The sequence below is a fragment of the Mauremys mutica genome, chromosome 1 (assembly GCF_020497125.1).
Source record: "Mauremys mutica isolate MM-2020 ecotype Southern chromosome 1, ASM2049712v1, whole genome shotgun sequence".
Classification (NCBI taxonomy): domain Eukaryota; kingdom Metazoa; phylum Chordata; order Testudines; family Geoemydidae; genus Mauremys; species Mauremys mutica.
The window spans coordinates 96,324,828-96,340,005 of NC_059072.1; the positions used below are offsets into that span (position 1 = coordinate 96,324,828).

Genomic DNA, 15,178 nt, shown 5'->3' on the forward strand with positions numbered 1-15,178 from the left:
AGTGTAGTGTAAATAAATCCCCTGTGCTTTAAAGCTGAAGCACTTGTCAAATGTGTGAGGGCACCCATCGTTCTATGGCACTTTCAGATTAAGGTGCACCTAAATACTGAATGAAAAATGTTTCTCTGCATAGATATGTTCAAAGTATCCCGTTTATAAAGCACCATGCACATAAATTGTGCTGTATAAATCAGGTATTTTAAACCTTTATAACTTTTTAAAAATAAGAAGTCAATTTCCTTCAAACTTAGCTTGATTTCTGCTTTGCAAGAAGGGTTATTGATATGCTAGATACAAAGTTTATAGCTTCATCTATTGAATTGAGTTTTTTGGGGGTAAATTAAGATACTTGAAACACCGGGTTGGATGGAGATAAAGAGATGCATTCTAATCCTTAACTATAGTGGTCACTACTGTGAATACTATCATGCAGAAATCATTTCACCAGTCACGGAAATGCAGCCACCTAAGAGGTAGGACATAGCAGTTATTTAACAGTGCACAGCAATGCTTCATAAGAGTTCAAGATCAGAAGTGTAGAAAAAAATCCATAGCCAGTTAAAAGAGTAGTGGGAATTGAGGTAGACCCTGCTTTTGATCACCACAGCTTTGTCTCGGTTTTTGAAACTCCAAGGTGAGGGATACCATTACTACTCTGAGGGTTCATGGAGTCAAAGAGCAGTTTGGAATTGTTCACTATTTTCTAAGTGTTAACCAAATGTTTGAACCATTGGGTTCATGTCTGAAATTGAGATGATTTATTTTGGAGTAGATCTCAGTGAAATTTCATGTGTTTTGTTGCTGGAGGTGTCCCCTTCTCTCCTCCCTCCCCCCCCTCCCCCCCCCCTTCAGGCCATGTTCTGTCTTCTAAATCACTGGTCAGTTCTCAGGTTACAGATAACACATATGGCATCCAGGGCTCTAAAAGGAACTTCTGAACCTGCTGGCCTTTGTCAGATTAACTTTGCATCTGTCCATGTCAGTTACACATCCAGTATCCTTTTGTAGGAATGTGTGTGCATTTGGAAAAGTACAAGGGAGTTTCCTAAAACGGGAAGAGCAACTGGGTTTCCAGACCTAGCCGGCTTCCCCACCCCTCACTATCCCCTTTGCTGACAGCCAGAGTTAATCCTCCCAAGTTTGATTGGAACAGCTGAGAGCATGCATCCGGCATGTTTCAAGGTCTCTCAGTGGATTCATGTTGCCCCAGAGCTGGGGCCCCATTCCCTTCACACACACACCCCACCCAGTGCTGGTTCCGGCAGCTGTCTCCGCCTGGGTTAATGCAGAGAGAGAGGTGTTAAACGATACAAGCATGTATTCTGCCGTGAAAGAGATCCCTTCACTGCAGATATCAATGTGGCTTCTCTCTTCTCCCCCCTTCTGCATCACCAAAGAGTTTTGCTATGCTAATCCCAGCACCTGTCCCTGCCTAGGACACTAAGAAGGATCTCGGAATAGGGGGAGAAACAGTCCCATATGCTTTTCCCTGTCCTGGATTGGGAGTTTTCCTTCTGACGCACCTAAAGTCCAGAACATATGCCCTTTGCTAAATGCTGCTTGCTTCCTCCCACCTCTGTCTGTTGCTGCAAAGTGCCTATGTTCCCCTCTTGAGTTGCAGGAGAGTTGTCAGCTGAGGATTCAGTTTTCAGTTCAGGAATCCTAATTTAGTAGCCTCCTCTCTGCCCCTGTGCACTTTGGCTCTGCAGTGCTGGATACCACTGGAGAGGGGAGAAGGGGGGCTGATCTGAACTGAATCAGGCAGCTCCTTTTCATTTTCAGCTGAGCCAGTATCAACCTGAGTAGACCCAGAGTCCTGAGCCAAGCATTGCACAGTGCTGCCAGAGTCCTTTGCATAAGACTGCAAGACGGAGACGCAGATTTGGAGCTTCCAGTTCTCTGTCTAGCTGGTCTTTAATTGGAGAATCTTTGGCTATGTATGGTGTGTATTGTATGGATTATCAATACCCAGTTGTCCAGGTAAGCAAAGGAACAATTGCAAATGAATAGCTTCATCATCTTTTCCATTTATTCCTGAGATCTGCTTAGGTGTGTGTTTTATGGAGGGGTGATAGGCTTCTAAGCTCTGCTCCTCCACGTGATGCCAGTTGGGCCTCAGCTTTCCAGGGGCTCTGCACTGAGCTTTGCTGTAGCATGAACTGTGAGCTTTACTGCTTGGGGGTCCTGTCGAGGGCTTTAGCATTAAATGTTGGAGATTCATTTGTTCCAGATGCAGTTTCCTGGATTTTTTTTTTTCCAAGGAGGATGGGAAATGGTTTTGAATTGATAAAACCTTCATGCTCCATGAACTGAATCTTTCTTATTGGGTGACTCATTGCATCATCTAGGGGCAGTCCATTTCAGAGATGGCAAGCAGCGGAGGGAGCTGTTTCTCCCGCCCCTCACTTGTAACTGACTAGATTTTGTTAGGCTTTGTGGAGCATTTGCCTTTCACTTCTGAAGATCTGGGTTACAGTCTGCAGGTGAGATAACTTGATGGTTTCAGGCTAGTGCTTAGTGGACATTTGTCCACTTTAAAACAGGCTTGATGTCCTGTGTTCAGGGAAGAGCCGGGGCCCGGAATATCAATGAGTACTGCTACTCAGACCTGTGGTGTGCCTGAAGAGCTCTGAAGCAGCAGGTCAGAACTGAGGTGCTTTTGGCACAGCTATGTGGAGAATGGTATACTCTGCACCATGCCTATCTAGCCAGCCCCATCAGCCCTTCAATTTCGCAAGCACTAAATTCGTCCACAAAATTTAACAAACAAACAAAATAAGGAAACATTGGGTGAAGATTCTGTGCCCTGAGAGTGCCCAGATGGCCACTGAATAGTCAATGTTTTTGTTAGGTTATTTTGCATTGGGGTTCTTACTACGCTACGTGAAAAGAATCCACCAGCAGAAGTGTGTCTCTTGGTTGTTAAGATTTGTCCCTGATAAATGTGGTTCTTTGCACTTGAAACTTTTTATCTGGCTCTGGTCCAGCTGGCAGGTTTGTTCCATCTCAGTTTGAGCCAGCACAGAAATGTACGTAATGGGATGTTAAAATCGAAGTGTGTGCTCTCTTTCCACTCCACCAAGGGGGAGTTACAGGGATAGCAAAGAAAAATTAAAACTAACCCTGGGAGCACTTGAAGTAAAGAAATGGGGAGTGAATGGAGAGCAGCAGTTGATTCTATCTGCTATCTATGGTATATTAGCCTTTCAACCATGGTGGCTAATTTAACTGCAAACGAGTTATCCAAACCAAAGGTTAGCCCTTGCTTTATTTGTTCATGTCCATAGTGTAATTTCAATGCCTGACTTCACCTTTGTCACCTGCAGTCGAATCATTCCCCTCCCACCCTCTCTTTCCCTTGGAATTGAATGACATGGGCTGATGGAAGTCGTCAAGTGCATTGAGGTTATAAAGGAATTTAAGGATGGGTGGAAATGCCCGGGTGTGATGCAGGGCCTTGTAGGACAACAAAGCATGTCTGTTTAACCACTATGGAGACAGACAGGTTAAATTTCCCCTTGGTTATTTTAGAATGCTGTTTATTCAACACCAAAATGAAGTTCCGTGTGCATACATGCCTACCCGTACTCGCAGCAAGATGGACACAAGATCATGAGAACTTATAAGTACCAGTATCCAGATATGATTTGTTTTGGTTTTTAATTTTTTAATAAATTTGGTGACTAGGAAATGAGGACCTGATAATACAGAGCTGGGTGTAGGGGAGGGAAGTGCTATGTAAGCTTCCCACACAGCTCTGCTTGTGCACCTCTATCACATCTAGCAGCATCCCCAGTAGTTTCAACCCGGGGTTTTTCCTAAGTAGAGACTGATTGCCAATTATGCTAAATTGTGTTGTAGTTCTGTTGTGTGCACAAATGAGAAGCTAGGTGGAGGCCCACCAATCTTACTTTATTTGACCACAAAGCAGTATTTGAACCCTGGTCACCAAAGTGAATGGACGAAACCCACTTATCCCATGGATCTTGTTCATCTTACAGAAAGTTCTCCCTTGCTGGTTCCAGCAGAGCACATTGGAGAAATGACTAAGTTAATGTGCCTGATCCTGACCTCCACGGCTTTCTCAAAGCTTTCGAAATTCTATATTAGATTCTTATTTGACATGTTGTTTTTGTTTATATTGGTCAAAACCCCTAAAGAGAACCTTCCTTTCATGCCACACCAGAGAGCACACTGGCCCTTGGGTGGCATTCCTCTTCAGTCAGGGAGGAGCAGAGATGGTGATGTATACCAAACAGGGGAATTAAAGTTTCTAGCTTGTGAAGTGTTCATTTGGGTAAGAGGTAAAGGCAGCAGTTGGGCACCACTATGGGCGTGCCCCTTGTTCTGGCGCATGTGTAAAGCGGTGGTACCAAGGAAGTGACAGGATGCAGTGCACTTGAACAACAGGGTTATGAGCAGTTGCTTTGTTTTCAGAGGTTGATTTTGTTTGTGAACATCTCTAGAAATTTGTAAGGCGAAAATCTAAATGGATCAAAAGCATGACACTGCCCCAGTGATTGGGGCTGCCACCCCTTTGTATTAATGGCTCCACCACATGAACCTTTGTCTTTGAGTTGACTGTAATAATGACAATCACCTCACTTGTTCAATACTTGTGGTTTATCTATTGTACTGTACTACAAGCTGTCATGGACTTATGAGTTACAGTAGAGTAAATGCACGAGTCAAGCTGGCTATTGGGTTTGGGAGGCTGACTATACTTAGTGGGGCAGGGTTTGTTTTCTAGGTTTCCTAGGTAGTATTCTGGACAGATGTATGGTGAATTGTGATACACCCAGGGCGGTGCACAGAAAACCAAGTACTCTTAATATTTGTAGGAGGTCGATTTGGATTTGTTTCTATTCCTGTCAGTGGTGTCTGGCCCCGCATTCCCTTTGTAGAATTTGCAGTGGCGGTGTTTCTTTGGAAGTATCTTTATTTCTAGCATGTTGAATGTAACAGTTTCTCTCAGACATGGCTCCGGCTGAGTTATCCATGTTTTTGTGACCTCCAGATTGCAATATGCTACATGGGACGACTGTTCAGAAGCACTTTGAAACTGTAGCTTGTGCTGAATATGCCTTTTTGCTTATTTAGCAGATATAGCCATAGGTAGCATATTATATCAGTGCTCCACAGACTGCACTGGCTTCTTATTCACTTCTATGCTCAATTCAGAGTGTTGATACTGACCCTTAAATCCCTGTGTGTTTTGAGGCCTGGTTAACCAAGAAATCGCCTTACTCTCTCTGTTCCTTCACGATATTTTAAATCAGCTGAAGTGCCTATGTTAACATTTTTTAAGCCAATCTCTTCTCTCAAGCTTCTGCCTGAGGCAAAGAACTTGGGGAATGTTTGTTATACTGAAATGTTAAATTCTGAGGCTGAGTTTCTAATTTTAGTTACGATTGTCTGGTTATAGATAACTGCCAAAATTGTGCTCCACAATCTGTGCTTTCTTTTAAAGAAAGTCTGTTTCTAGCCTTTAGAGTTGCAGAGAGAACTTTGGAAATCCAAATGAAGTATAAACCAGTGTAATGTCGTATGCTTGAGTCTGCAGACATCCTGAAACAATAGCTTTGAGAGGCGTGAACTGCCCTATTCACCTCAGTCAAGACCCTGGGACTCAAGAGTTCCTCAGCCATGGAATCTGGCTCTTTCCCAAGAATTCACCATTTCCCTGCAACTGCCCACTTGACATTTTGTTTTCTGCCTCTCTGCCCTGCCGGGATGTGCCTGCCAACAGCTGCCTCTTGCGCTCCAACTTTATTTCTGAGAGGGAGGTAATTGGATTACAGTACATGCTTCAGGCACTGTTCCACTCAAGCAAGCAGTAATGGTGGGGAAGCCAGAGCACCCAGAAGTAGTGTAGGCTGGTGAGCTAGGTAGCTTGAAGAACAGTGCAGCAGCAGACACCTAGAAAGCCAAGGAGACAGGCCAGTTTACAGATGTCGTTCCCCCCATGCCTGCTTTCACTGGTAAACTTGAAGGTTCTGAATTTGGTCTCCTGGACATTGTGTGAGCTAAGGGCAGGGGAATGAAGCCAGGCCACATATAGGAAATAACAGTGACAACAACAAAAACCCTTCAAAAATAATGATAGATGAAATTTACTCCAATAAGTGTTTCCCATGATAAACCTGGTATGGTAGTGACTATGGATGATTTTTCTGCAAAGGCTGGAAGCAACAGTGATGGGTTGAATAAAGTTATGGGCAAGTGCAGCAGGGGTTTGGACATGAACCAAAATGGTGAACGATTAATAGAAATATGAATAACTAGTTGGTAGATAGAACAATATTTCCTCATGGAACTCCCCAGATGGTACTACAAAGAACCAGATAGATCATTTCTGCATTTTAGGAAGGTTTTGCAGCTCTTTGGTCAATGTACTTGCTTTATATTGCTAAATTGAAGATGAGTTTAGAGGATGAAGAAGGTTAAAAGGAGACCATACATCAACAGTGCGCAGTTAAAAAATTCAAACACAACAAGTGCTTTTCAGCTTGAGCTGAAGAACAGGTTCAGTGTTCTAAGGGAATCAACTGATGAAAACAAAGTTATAGATACTCTGTGGGAAAACTTCAGTTTGTGCTATCTAGAAAGTGCAAAGATAGCTCTAGTAACAATGAAATCCAAAGGGGAAGAATGGATTAGCAATGCTACTTGGGCAGCAGTGGAAAAGAAAAGAAATACAAAGCAAAAATACATGCAAGCTAAGATATGTGAGGAGACAAACAAATAGTGATCCTGGGGGAATTCTGCACTACTGTGTGTCTGCATAATTAATGAGCTGAGCATATTTTTAATTTTTTGTGCAGAAAAAAGCTTCTGCTGAAATGTTGCTGTAGTTCCATCTTTTGCCCACCAGAGGGTGCTGTGGCAATAGAACAAAGCAGCAGCTCCTGGCCAGCTAGGGAAGAGAGAGCGCCTGCCTTTTTTGCAGCACCTGTTAGGCCAGGTGGGGAGACAGGGGCTATGGGGAGGCAGTCAGTGTGGGGTGCTGGGGATGGTGGTCAGACAGGGGCTCATTAGGGCTAATGGGAGAGGACAGACTGGGGCAGGGGCTGAATGGGAGTGGAGGCACAGGGCCACAGAGGGGAGGGAGATGCAAGGCCACATGGTGATGGGGAAGGGGATGCAGAGCTACATAGGGACGGGGTGTCTAAGTGGGGGCACAGAGACACATGAGAGCAGGAGAGTGGCTGAGATGGGGCACAGAGACACATGGGGATGGGGGGAATTGGGTGTCTGGAGGTGGAGGGACACGTGAACAGGGGGCGCAAGGACACATGGGGTGCAGGAATACATAGGGACAGAGGCAGATGGGCCTGACTGAATGGGAGAGGCTAGGGGTCAGCCAGGGTCTGCATGGGGGAAGCTCCTCCCCCCCCCAAATAATAAAAAATAAAATCCTGTTCCATACTTTTCCCACCCATACCCAACAGCCCTCCGAGTTCACACCCAGGCTCCTTCCCAGCAATTTACTTCCCTCTCCCTCAGCTCCTCCATTACCCCTGACTCCCCCTTTGCACTGCTTCTGAGGGGCGTGGGAAATATGGTTCTGTATTGTAGTTTAAATGAATTATTACTCAGAGTTCTGTATTAATATGTCTAGTAAGGAATATATTTGTCAATAAACATTTCCTGAATCTTTTTTTGCTGTCTGTATTGTTACAGACGTATTTGCTGACAGGTATTTTGAAATAAATGACCAAAAATAATTGAAACTTGTGTGATTATATTGTTGTTTTGACAAAATATGCAGAATTTTAAAATATTGTGCATAGAATTTTTAAATTTTTTATTGCAGAATTCCCCCAGGAGTAAAATAGCAAGAATACAGAATTCTAGATGAGACACAGAAAGGAGAGCCAGGAGTGATACAGGGCATGTATTGATAGAAATTATTGAGAGGCTGAAGATACTAGCCAAGGAGGTGGCCATATTACCTTGTATAAGACAATCAAACAGCTAACAGGAATATTTAGCAATACCGGAGGCCCTATGAAAGATGCAAATAGGTAGACTCTTAGTACAGAAGAACAGCAAAGGAAAAGATAGTCACACTATTTTCAGGTTGTTTAAAGTAGACCAAGACCAAGTGAACTACTAGAAATATGTGATAAAGACTTACTACTAGAGCTTGATATTGATTTAGGCGATATTAAAATGGAAGACATTAGAAAAGTCATCAGTACATTAAAAACTGGGAAAGCAGCTGGAGAAGACAGACAACAATAGTGGAAGAGAGATGTTCAAAGCAAGTGATGAAACAATCGTCCAGGCTTGTGTTTTTGGCTAGAGTATGGAGTGAAGAAAAGAACCCAACCCAAGGGAAGAGAGGCCTTAGAGTAAAATTGCCATAGAAGGGTGACCTACCTAATGGCAACATATGGAGAGGAATCACATTACTTTCAATGCCTGGGAAAAATCATATGCAATATCATCCTTCAGTGTATCAAGAAACAAATAGATCTCCAATTTACAGAGGAACAATCAGATTTTAGACCATTGAGATCATGTACAGACCATATTGTTTTCAGGCATGTTATAAAACCAAGTGTGGATCAGCAAGCACCTCTTAAGATCAATTTTATAGATTTCCAGAATGCCTTTGACAGTGTACACAGAAACAGTGTCTGGAGAATTATGGCATATTATGGAACACCAGCAAAAGTAATTAGAATAATTGGTTATCTATATGATGGTGCTGAATGTACAGTTAGAGATGGTAACATTAGCCAATGGTTTGCAGTGACACCTGGAATAAAGCAAGGGTGTATTTTGTTAATGCTGTTGTTCGCACTGGTCATTGACTATGTCATGAGGAACGTAACAACAGAAGGCAAATGAAGAATTTTATAGACAAGTGATAAAGCACAATTGGATTACCTCATGTTGCTGATGATATTGTCCTGCTTAGTTCAACACATTGCTTAATGGAAGAGAAGACCCAGCTTTTGGCAGGCATGGTTTGTTTATCAGTGGGAAGACTGTGTGTGTGTACAGACAATATATATAATAGCTATTAGTGTCCCAAAAGCAACCATCAGGATAGACGGAGAGACACTAGAAGAGGTAAAATGACTGACTTATCTATGGAGTAAGATGTACAATGATGGTGACACAAAGTTATATATCAACAAATATCAAAAGCAGCAAACAACTTTCATAAACTTGAAAAAATTTGGAAAAGTAGCATAATGGGCGCTGATACAAATTTTTAATACTGGCTTCATGTCTGTTCTCCATATGGAGCAGAGTCATTGAAAGCTACAACAGAGAGAAGATCAACTAATTCTAAGTAAATGACTGCAGAAGATCTTCAGAGTACAATGGAAAGAGGTTCTTGCAACGTCAGAAATTCTAAGTAGAGCAAACCAACCTAAAGCATCAAACATGGTAATAAGATGATGATAGACATATTTAGGACATGCTTTATGGATGCCACTGACATGACTTCCACATCAAGTGATGATTTGGATGCCGCCTGGAAGGAGAAAAAAATGTGATCTAAAGAAACCTGCAGAACAATAGAGAGAGAGGCCAAATGCGTCAGCATGACACTCAGAAGTCCAAACAGACCAGCAGAAGACCAAAATAAATGGTGGAAACTGGTGGATGCCCTATGCACCTGAGAGTGTGGGAGGATAAAGAAAAAACTATTTTCCAACCATAAGCTGTAATTGTGTGTGTTAGCATGAAGGTGAGTGGATGGGGATGAAAGAATTAACAAATATTGCTGCAGGATTTAGAGGTTGTTTCAGTGGAATTTCAGTGGAATTTGCTCCCATTGTATCACGGAGTGCATGGGGCCTTGAGTATAAGCTATTTTGTTTGAAGGAGTGGCTTTCACAAGCGCCAACTTTCCAAAGTGCCAGGGGGGTACTCAACCCCTGGCTCTGCCCCAGGCCCCACCCCCATGCCACATCTTCCTGCTCCGTCCCTTTCCCGAAGCATGCCGCGTCCTTGCTCCTCCCCCCTCCCTGCACGCCGCAAAACAGCTGTTTGCAGCGGGTAGGAGGTAGGGTGACCAGACAGCAAATGTGAAAAATCGGAATGGGGGTAGGGGGTAATAGGAGCCTATATAAGAAAAAGACCCCAAAATTGGGACTGTTCCTATAAAATCAGGACATCTGGTCACTCTAGGGGGAGGAAGGGTGGAGGTGCTGATCCGCGGGGCCCACCAGCGGGTGGGAGGTGCTGTGGGGGGGTTGAAGGGAGCTGATGGGGAGGCTGCAGGTGGGTACTCAGCACCCACCATTTTTTCCAAGTGGGTGCTCCAGCCCCGGAACATCCACGGAGTCGGTGCCTATGGTGGCTTGGAAGGGATTTGGTGCCCTGTTGGTTTTATTCTTGAGGAGATGTGAAAGATGATAAGGAAGGATGGTTCAGTGGTTGACACTAATCTGGGATTTGGGAGGCCTAGGTTCAATTCTCGACTTGTTGCAGACTCCCTGTGTGACCTTGGGCAAATCAATTGCTCTCTGCCTCTGTTCTTTTTTTGTAAAATGAGGATTATGGTATCTCACATGGGGTGTTGGAAAGACAAATATGTTAAAAATTGTGGGGCACTCGGCTACTGTGGCTAAGGGGACCAAATAAACACCTAAGATAGATGGAGGAGCCTGGGAAAGAATTCAGTGATCTCCATAGTATGAAAGAAATACTATTAATGCAGACTTTTTCTTTGGCATCACATCCAGTTTCATGTGTAATCTCTAATCCAGTCACTTTAACTTCTGTGATGAGAGGTCTGTGTAAAAGTACTGGATGGTCAGGCAAAAGCTTTTCAGGTGCGATCTCCCATTGCCAGGCTGTGTTTGATCCAGGACGCAGGTTGGCTTGGTGAAATAGAAGTGGTAGTTCCCTGGCCTAACATGGAGTTGTTTGAAACCATGGGTACAAGTGGACATATACAATATTTTAGTTTCACTTTCATGGGTCACATTTTGTCATATTGGAAAAGAAGATTTGTTTTGTTCTATATAATGCTTTTTGTTTCCATCCTGCTAGATTTTTCTTTCATCTTCCAAATGTGCCCATTATTTAAGAATCAGATAGTTTTCAATGCCACCTCTGCCCTATTTGTTTATGGGGATTCGGCAGGCCCTACAGGGGACACAACTCAGGAAGTGTGTGTATTGGCAGTTGTGCCTTGGTAATTGTGGGGAATCCTTATCACTTAAATACCAACATCTAGGCACATTAGAAATATGAGACGACATTGTAGGCATGTGCCTGACTGTAATTAAATATTTCATATTGCCAGCTGCAACGTTATTTGTAACCTTCAGGGCTGTGGGCCCTTCCCTTTGAGAGAAATTGTACTGGAGGGGAAAATCACCCTGGGCAGGTCTCAGGTTCGTTCTGTTTCAGTGACTAGCCTACCCTCCTGGTGCATCGCTGCTTGCCTACATGGGCACACACCCAAAAGCTGAGCGCACACATGCCCATATACACACACATCCCTTTTCCCCCAGCCCCACACACAGAGCGCGCACACGGGCTTCCAGAGACGCAGCCTCCAAAAGGCCTCTCTGTGTCTCTGAATTGGATATGTCAGCAGGCCAGGCGGGGATGGAGGAGGAGGCGGGACCCTGCTCTGATTAATTACCTTAGGCATTCGGGGGTGGGGCTTCCATCAGCCATCTGGCTGAGATATGGGAGGGAGCTGGGGGGGAGAGGGAGAGGCAGCCAGAGAGGAAGAGAAAAGAAAGGAAGAAACACTAGAGAAGAAAGGGAGGAAAACGGGCGAAAGGGAAAACCCCACAAGCTCCTAAGAGCTACACGAGGGCAGGGTGAAAAGCAAAGAGCCAAGGAGCTTCTACCACATCCGTCTCGAAGGGTTTTTTTCCTCCCGCTTGTCTCTTACTCCGGTTTGGTTTATGGAGAAAAAGAAAATGGTAACTCAGGTAAGGTTTGTGTTCCCTGCTGCTGTCTGCGCTGTCTCCCCCTGCAACTCTGAATAGCGGGGAATTGAGAGGCTTCTTGCAGAGCTCTCGCCTGCTGGAAAAAGCAGCGTTTAGTGTTCTGAGCCGCAGGACGATTGATCTGCATGGTGTGCGTGTGTATGTGTGTGTGTAGCTACCCCTCCACCCCTGCTCCATAGCAGATTCCTGTTTCCTGTGCTGTGCAGCTGCAGCTCAGGAAAGACCCTGTGGGGATTTGTCTACCTCTTTGTCTTGATGTTGAGAGGGAGGGAGAGGGACTGCAGAGGTACTGAGGGATTCTCACAGAACTGCCATGAAACCAGGGGCTTCGCTTTCCAGGTTCACAGAAGAATTTGCATGAGTAGGTTACTAGGGGGTTGGACCTCACTCCCTTTCACCTCTCCTATTTTGGCTTGGGAGCTGGAATTTAACTCCTTCACTCAATGGCTGGGGCGTCTTGTGGAGAGCGATTCATGTTTTGGCTCTGTTGGCAGCACAGGCCCCAGCAGATGGGGGTCCTCTGCGTATTTACTGGGCAGGGGATTTGAAGCCCCTTGTCTTTGACAACTAATTTAGCTTTTTAGTGCCCTCTAGAGAGCAGAATGCATGGGGGGCATATGTATATCTTTGTTCAAGCAAGGCTAAATCTGCATTTTAATGGCTTGTTTCTGACAAGCAGAAAGGTAAACATCCCTGTCCCACCATCTCCTCAGGTGGCTCTGCTGGTTACCCTCCAAGCGATGGACCCTTCTTTAACGGATGTGGAAATGGGAATGGGACTGATTACAGTTTAGGAAGGAGAAAGTGCTCGTGTTGAGGGCAACTGACATTTGTGAGGGAACTTACCCAGGGTCTGGAACCATCACCTTTCTCCCACCCTGTGAGGAGATTTAATCGGACAGTGCCCACCTTTTAAGGCTACTACTTGTTTTAGGATTTTTTGGGCATGGAATCGCCAAGTCGCCACTGTAGGGAGAGGGTAAGGAGAGGAGGAGGAGGAGGAGGAGGAAGGAAGTGGCATCGCAGGAGCTGAAATCCTTTACTGTTAGACATTATATAATGCCCTGCAGTGCCGTGCAGAGCCAGAAACCTTTGGGGATATTCCCAAGGGGAGTGGGGGTGGAGGAGAGGTCTAGCAGAGGGAACTTTTCATCAGATCTGGGGTTGGTGAGTGCTGTTCTTCTTTGGAGCTCTGCATTATTTGGAAAACATTCCAATTTCATATATACACATCCATTCTTAACTCCCCTTAGCTCTAACTGGATACATGTTTGTAATGAACATTGCTGAGACTGTGCCTGTCGCACCGCAAGGGGACATTTCATAAATATTTGGCTTAGTATGAGACAGCCACAAGAAGTGGTGATACCAGTTTTGACCCCTTCATTCTCTCTTGCCTTACATTGATTGTCAATGGCTAAAAGATAGGAAGGTCTCTGTCCACTCTAAGGCATTTTCCAGGGCTCCCTGTCCCCAGCCCCCTCTTCTGCTCTCCCTGTCATAGTCGTCATCTCCATCAGTGTGCCCTTTCATCCAGACCAGGGCTTTCTGTTAGCAGAGGGCTTTTAGTGATCTCCTGAGACTTTCTGCCTCTGTTTAGTTACTGAATGGTCCTAAAACAGTGTCTTAACAGTCAGAGTCCAGTTGTGTGTAGCTGTAGTGTGCCTGTAGAATGTGCAGTTATTGTACAGTTGTATGTACATAGCCTGTGTTCCTCCGTGTGTGTGGTTGTATGTGTGGGGAGAGGGGTTACCGTGTATGTGATGTGTCCTTATTGTGTGTAGTTATGGTGCACATAGTCTGTCTATATGGTGTGTGTATATATGCAGTTGTGCATGTGTGCGCCTTTGCCCCCAATTACAAGTGTGCACAGTAAGTGTGTGCATATGGCCAGAAAACCTGAGACGGAATGTAGGCATAGAGACATGCAGAAACTTGGAAGTATGGGATTCTTGTAGTACAATGTTAAACAGAAAAATTATAAACCTATCAACGGGTTCTGGGGACACCCTAATAAACCAGGTGAGGGAAGTCTGGACTATTGCCTTTCCCAAAGAACCATTAATTCACAGGCATGTGGGAGAAGACGTCAAACCCATTAATTACTAGTCTTGGTTGACCTTGAATTACAATGTCTTAAGTGTGTGTAATTTCAAGGATACATTTGCTGGGTGTAAGTTGCATGTTTATATTCTGATATGAGAGAAATCCAAATTAAAATAACCAGAAGGGTCTGAAAGCTCAGGCTTCATCTTTCTCTGAGGGACTCTGAACAACTGACTGGTATCGATTTACTTAAATGTAGGAACACAGTGGGATAAGTTCATCCATTAAGTACTGCCGTCTTTTAGGGAGACTGCATGGGTTGCTTATAGTCTGGCCCTATATGTTACCTTGCTGCAGGTTTAGGGTGTTATATGGTCTAGAAGAACGTGGCATACAGAACAGCATCCTCGCCCACGTTATTCTTAGCGAGTCTCTGGTTCTGTGTATTGCAGCGACCCTGTTCAAAGCTTGTGAGTGAAAGCCCTGTTTATTCCAGTGGGACTTTGAACCTTTATGTATGAAAAGCAAGTGATTTGTGTTAAGCTTATAGCAGTTAGTGTGTGTGAATATGACAGCACTATACACAAAATCTGCTGCACACCTGCTTTTTGGAACATCTCAAAACAAGGTAGTCTGGTTTGCTATATTTTAGGGAACAATCTCCCCAATCTCCCTGGAAGTGCGAGATTAGATGCATGAGGGGCCATTTAAAAAGATAAAAATGGCAGGAGATCAGGGCTAGAAATAGTGATGGGTAGAAACAGGAGATTCTGATATGCTTTTAAAATAGGAAATCAAGATTGCTAATGAGAATTTGAGCTCCAGTTCATTAGCAGAATGTGCCCTGATTCCCTTAATCCTAAATCAGTGAAAATGAGTATAAACCAGGCCCAGTATGTCATGTGCTAATTGCAGATGAAAGGGAAAGTCTTGGGTGGAGAGGAAAAGATTATATGTTAAAGGGCTTTTCTCTCTGCAGTGCATGGTAAGATTGCTAGTTTCTGTGAAACACAAAGCCCTCCCTTTCTTGGACAGCCCTGTGCCGTGCTGGCATTTTCCTTAGAATCTGTTTCCCATCAGGGCTGAGAGAGGGGGAAGGTGTTGAACATCTGGGAAAAGAGGCGGCTGTCCCTTTAAGGAGTTCAGCAAGCCCATGTGGCAGCAGGCAATTCTGGAGTGTATTCCTTTGTAAT

The 15,178-nt window shown here is 44.4% G+C and overlaps 1 protein-coding gene across 13 annotated transcripts in view; it reads left to right on the forward strand.

Moving 5' to 3' along the window:
• The window catches only part of RBFOX2 (RNA binding fox-1 homolog 2), a 262,724-nt gene that overhangs the window by 149,757 nt on the left and 97,789 nt on the right, over positions 1-15,178 (forward strand). The window contains exon 1 of one of the 13 annotated variants that reach the window (XM_044986550.1): positions 11,695-11,921. The exons of the other annotated variants lie outside the window; for them this stretch is intronic. Within the exon in view, the coding sequence (XP_044842485.1) occupies positions 11,895-11,921 (27 nt within the window). The 5' untranslated portion in view covers positions 11,695-11,894. Of the gene's footprint in view, positions 1-11,694; positions 11,922-15,178 lie in introns of those variants that run through there. 13 annotated transcript variants of the gene reach the window in all.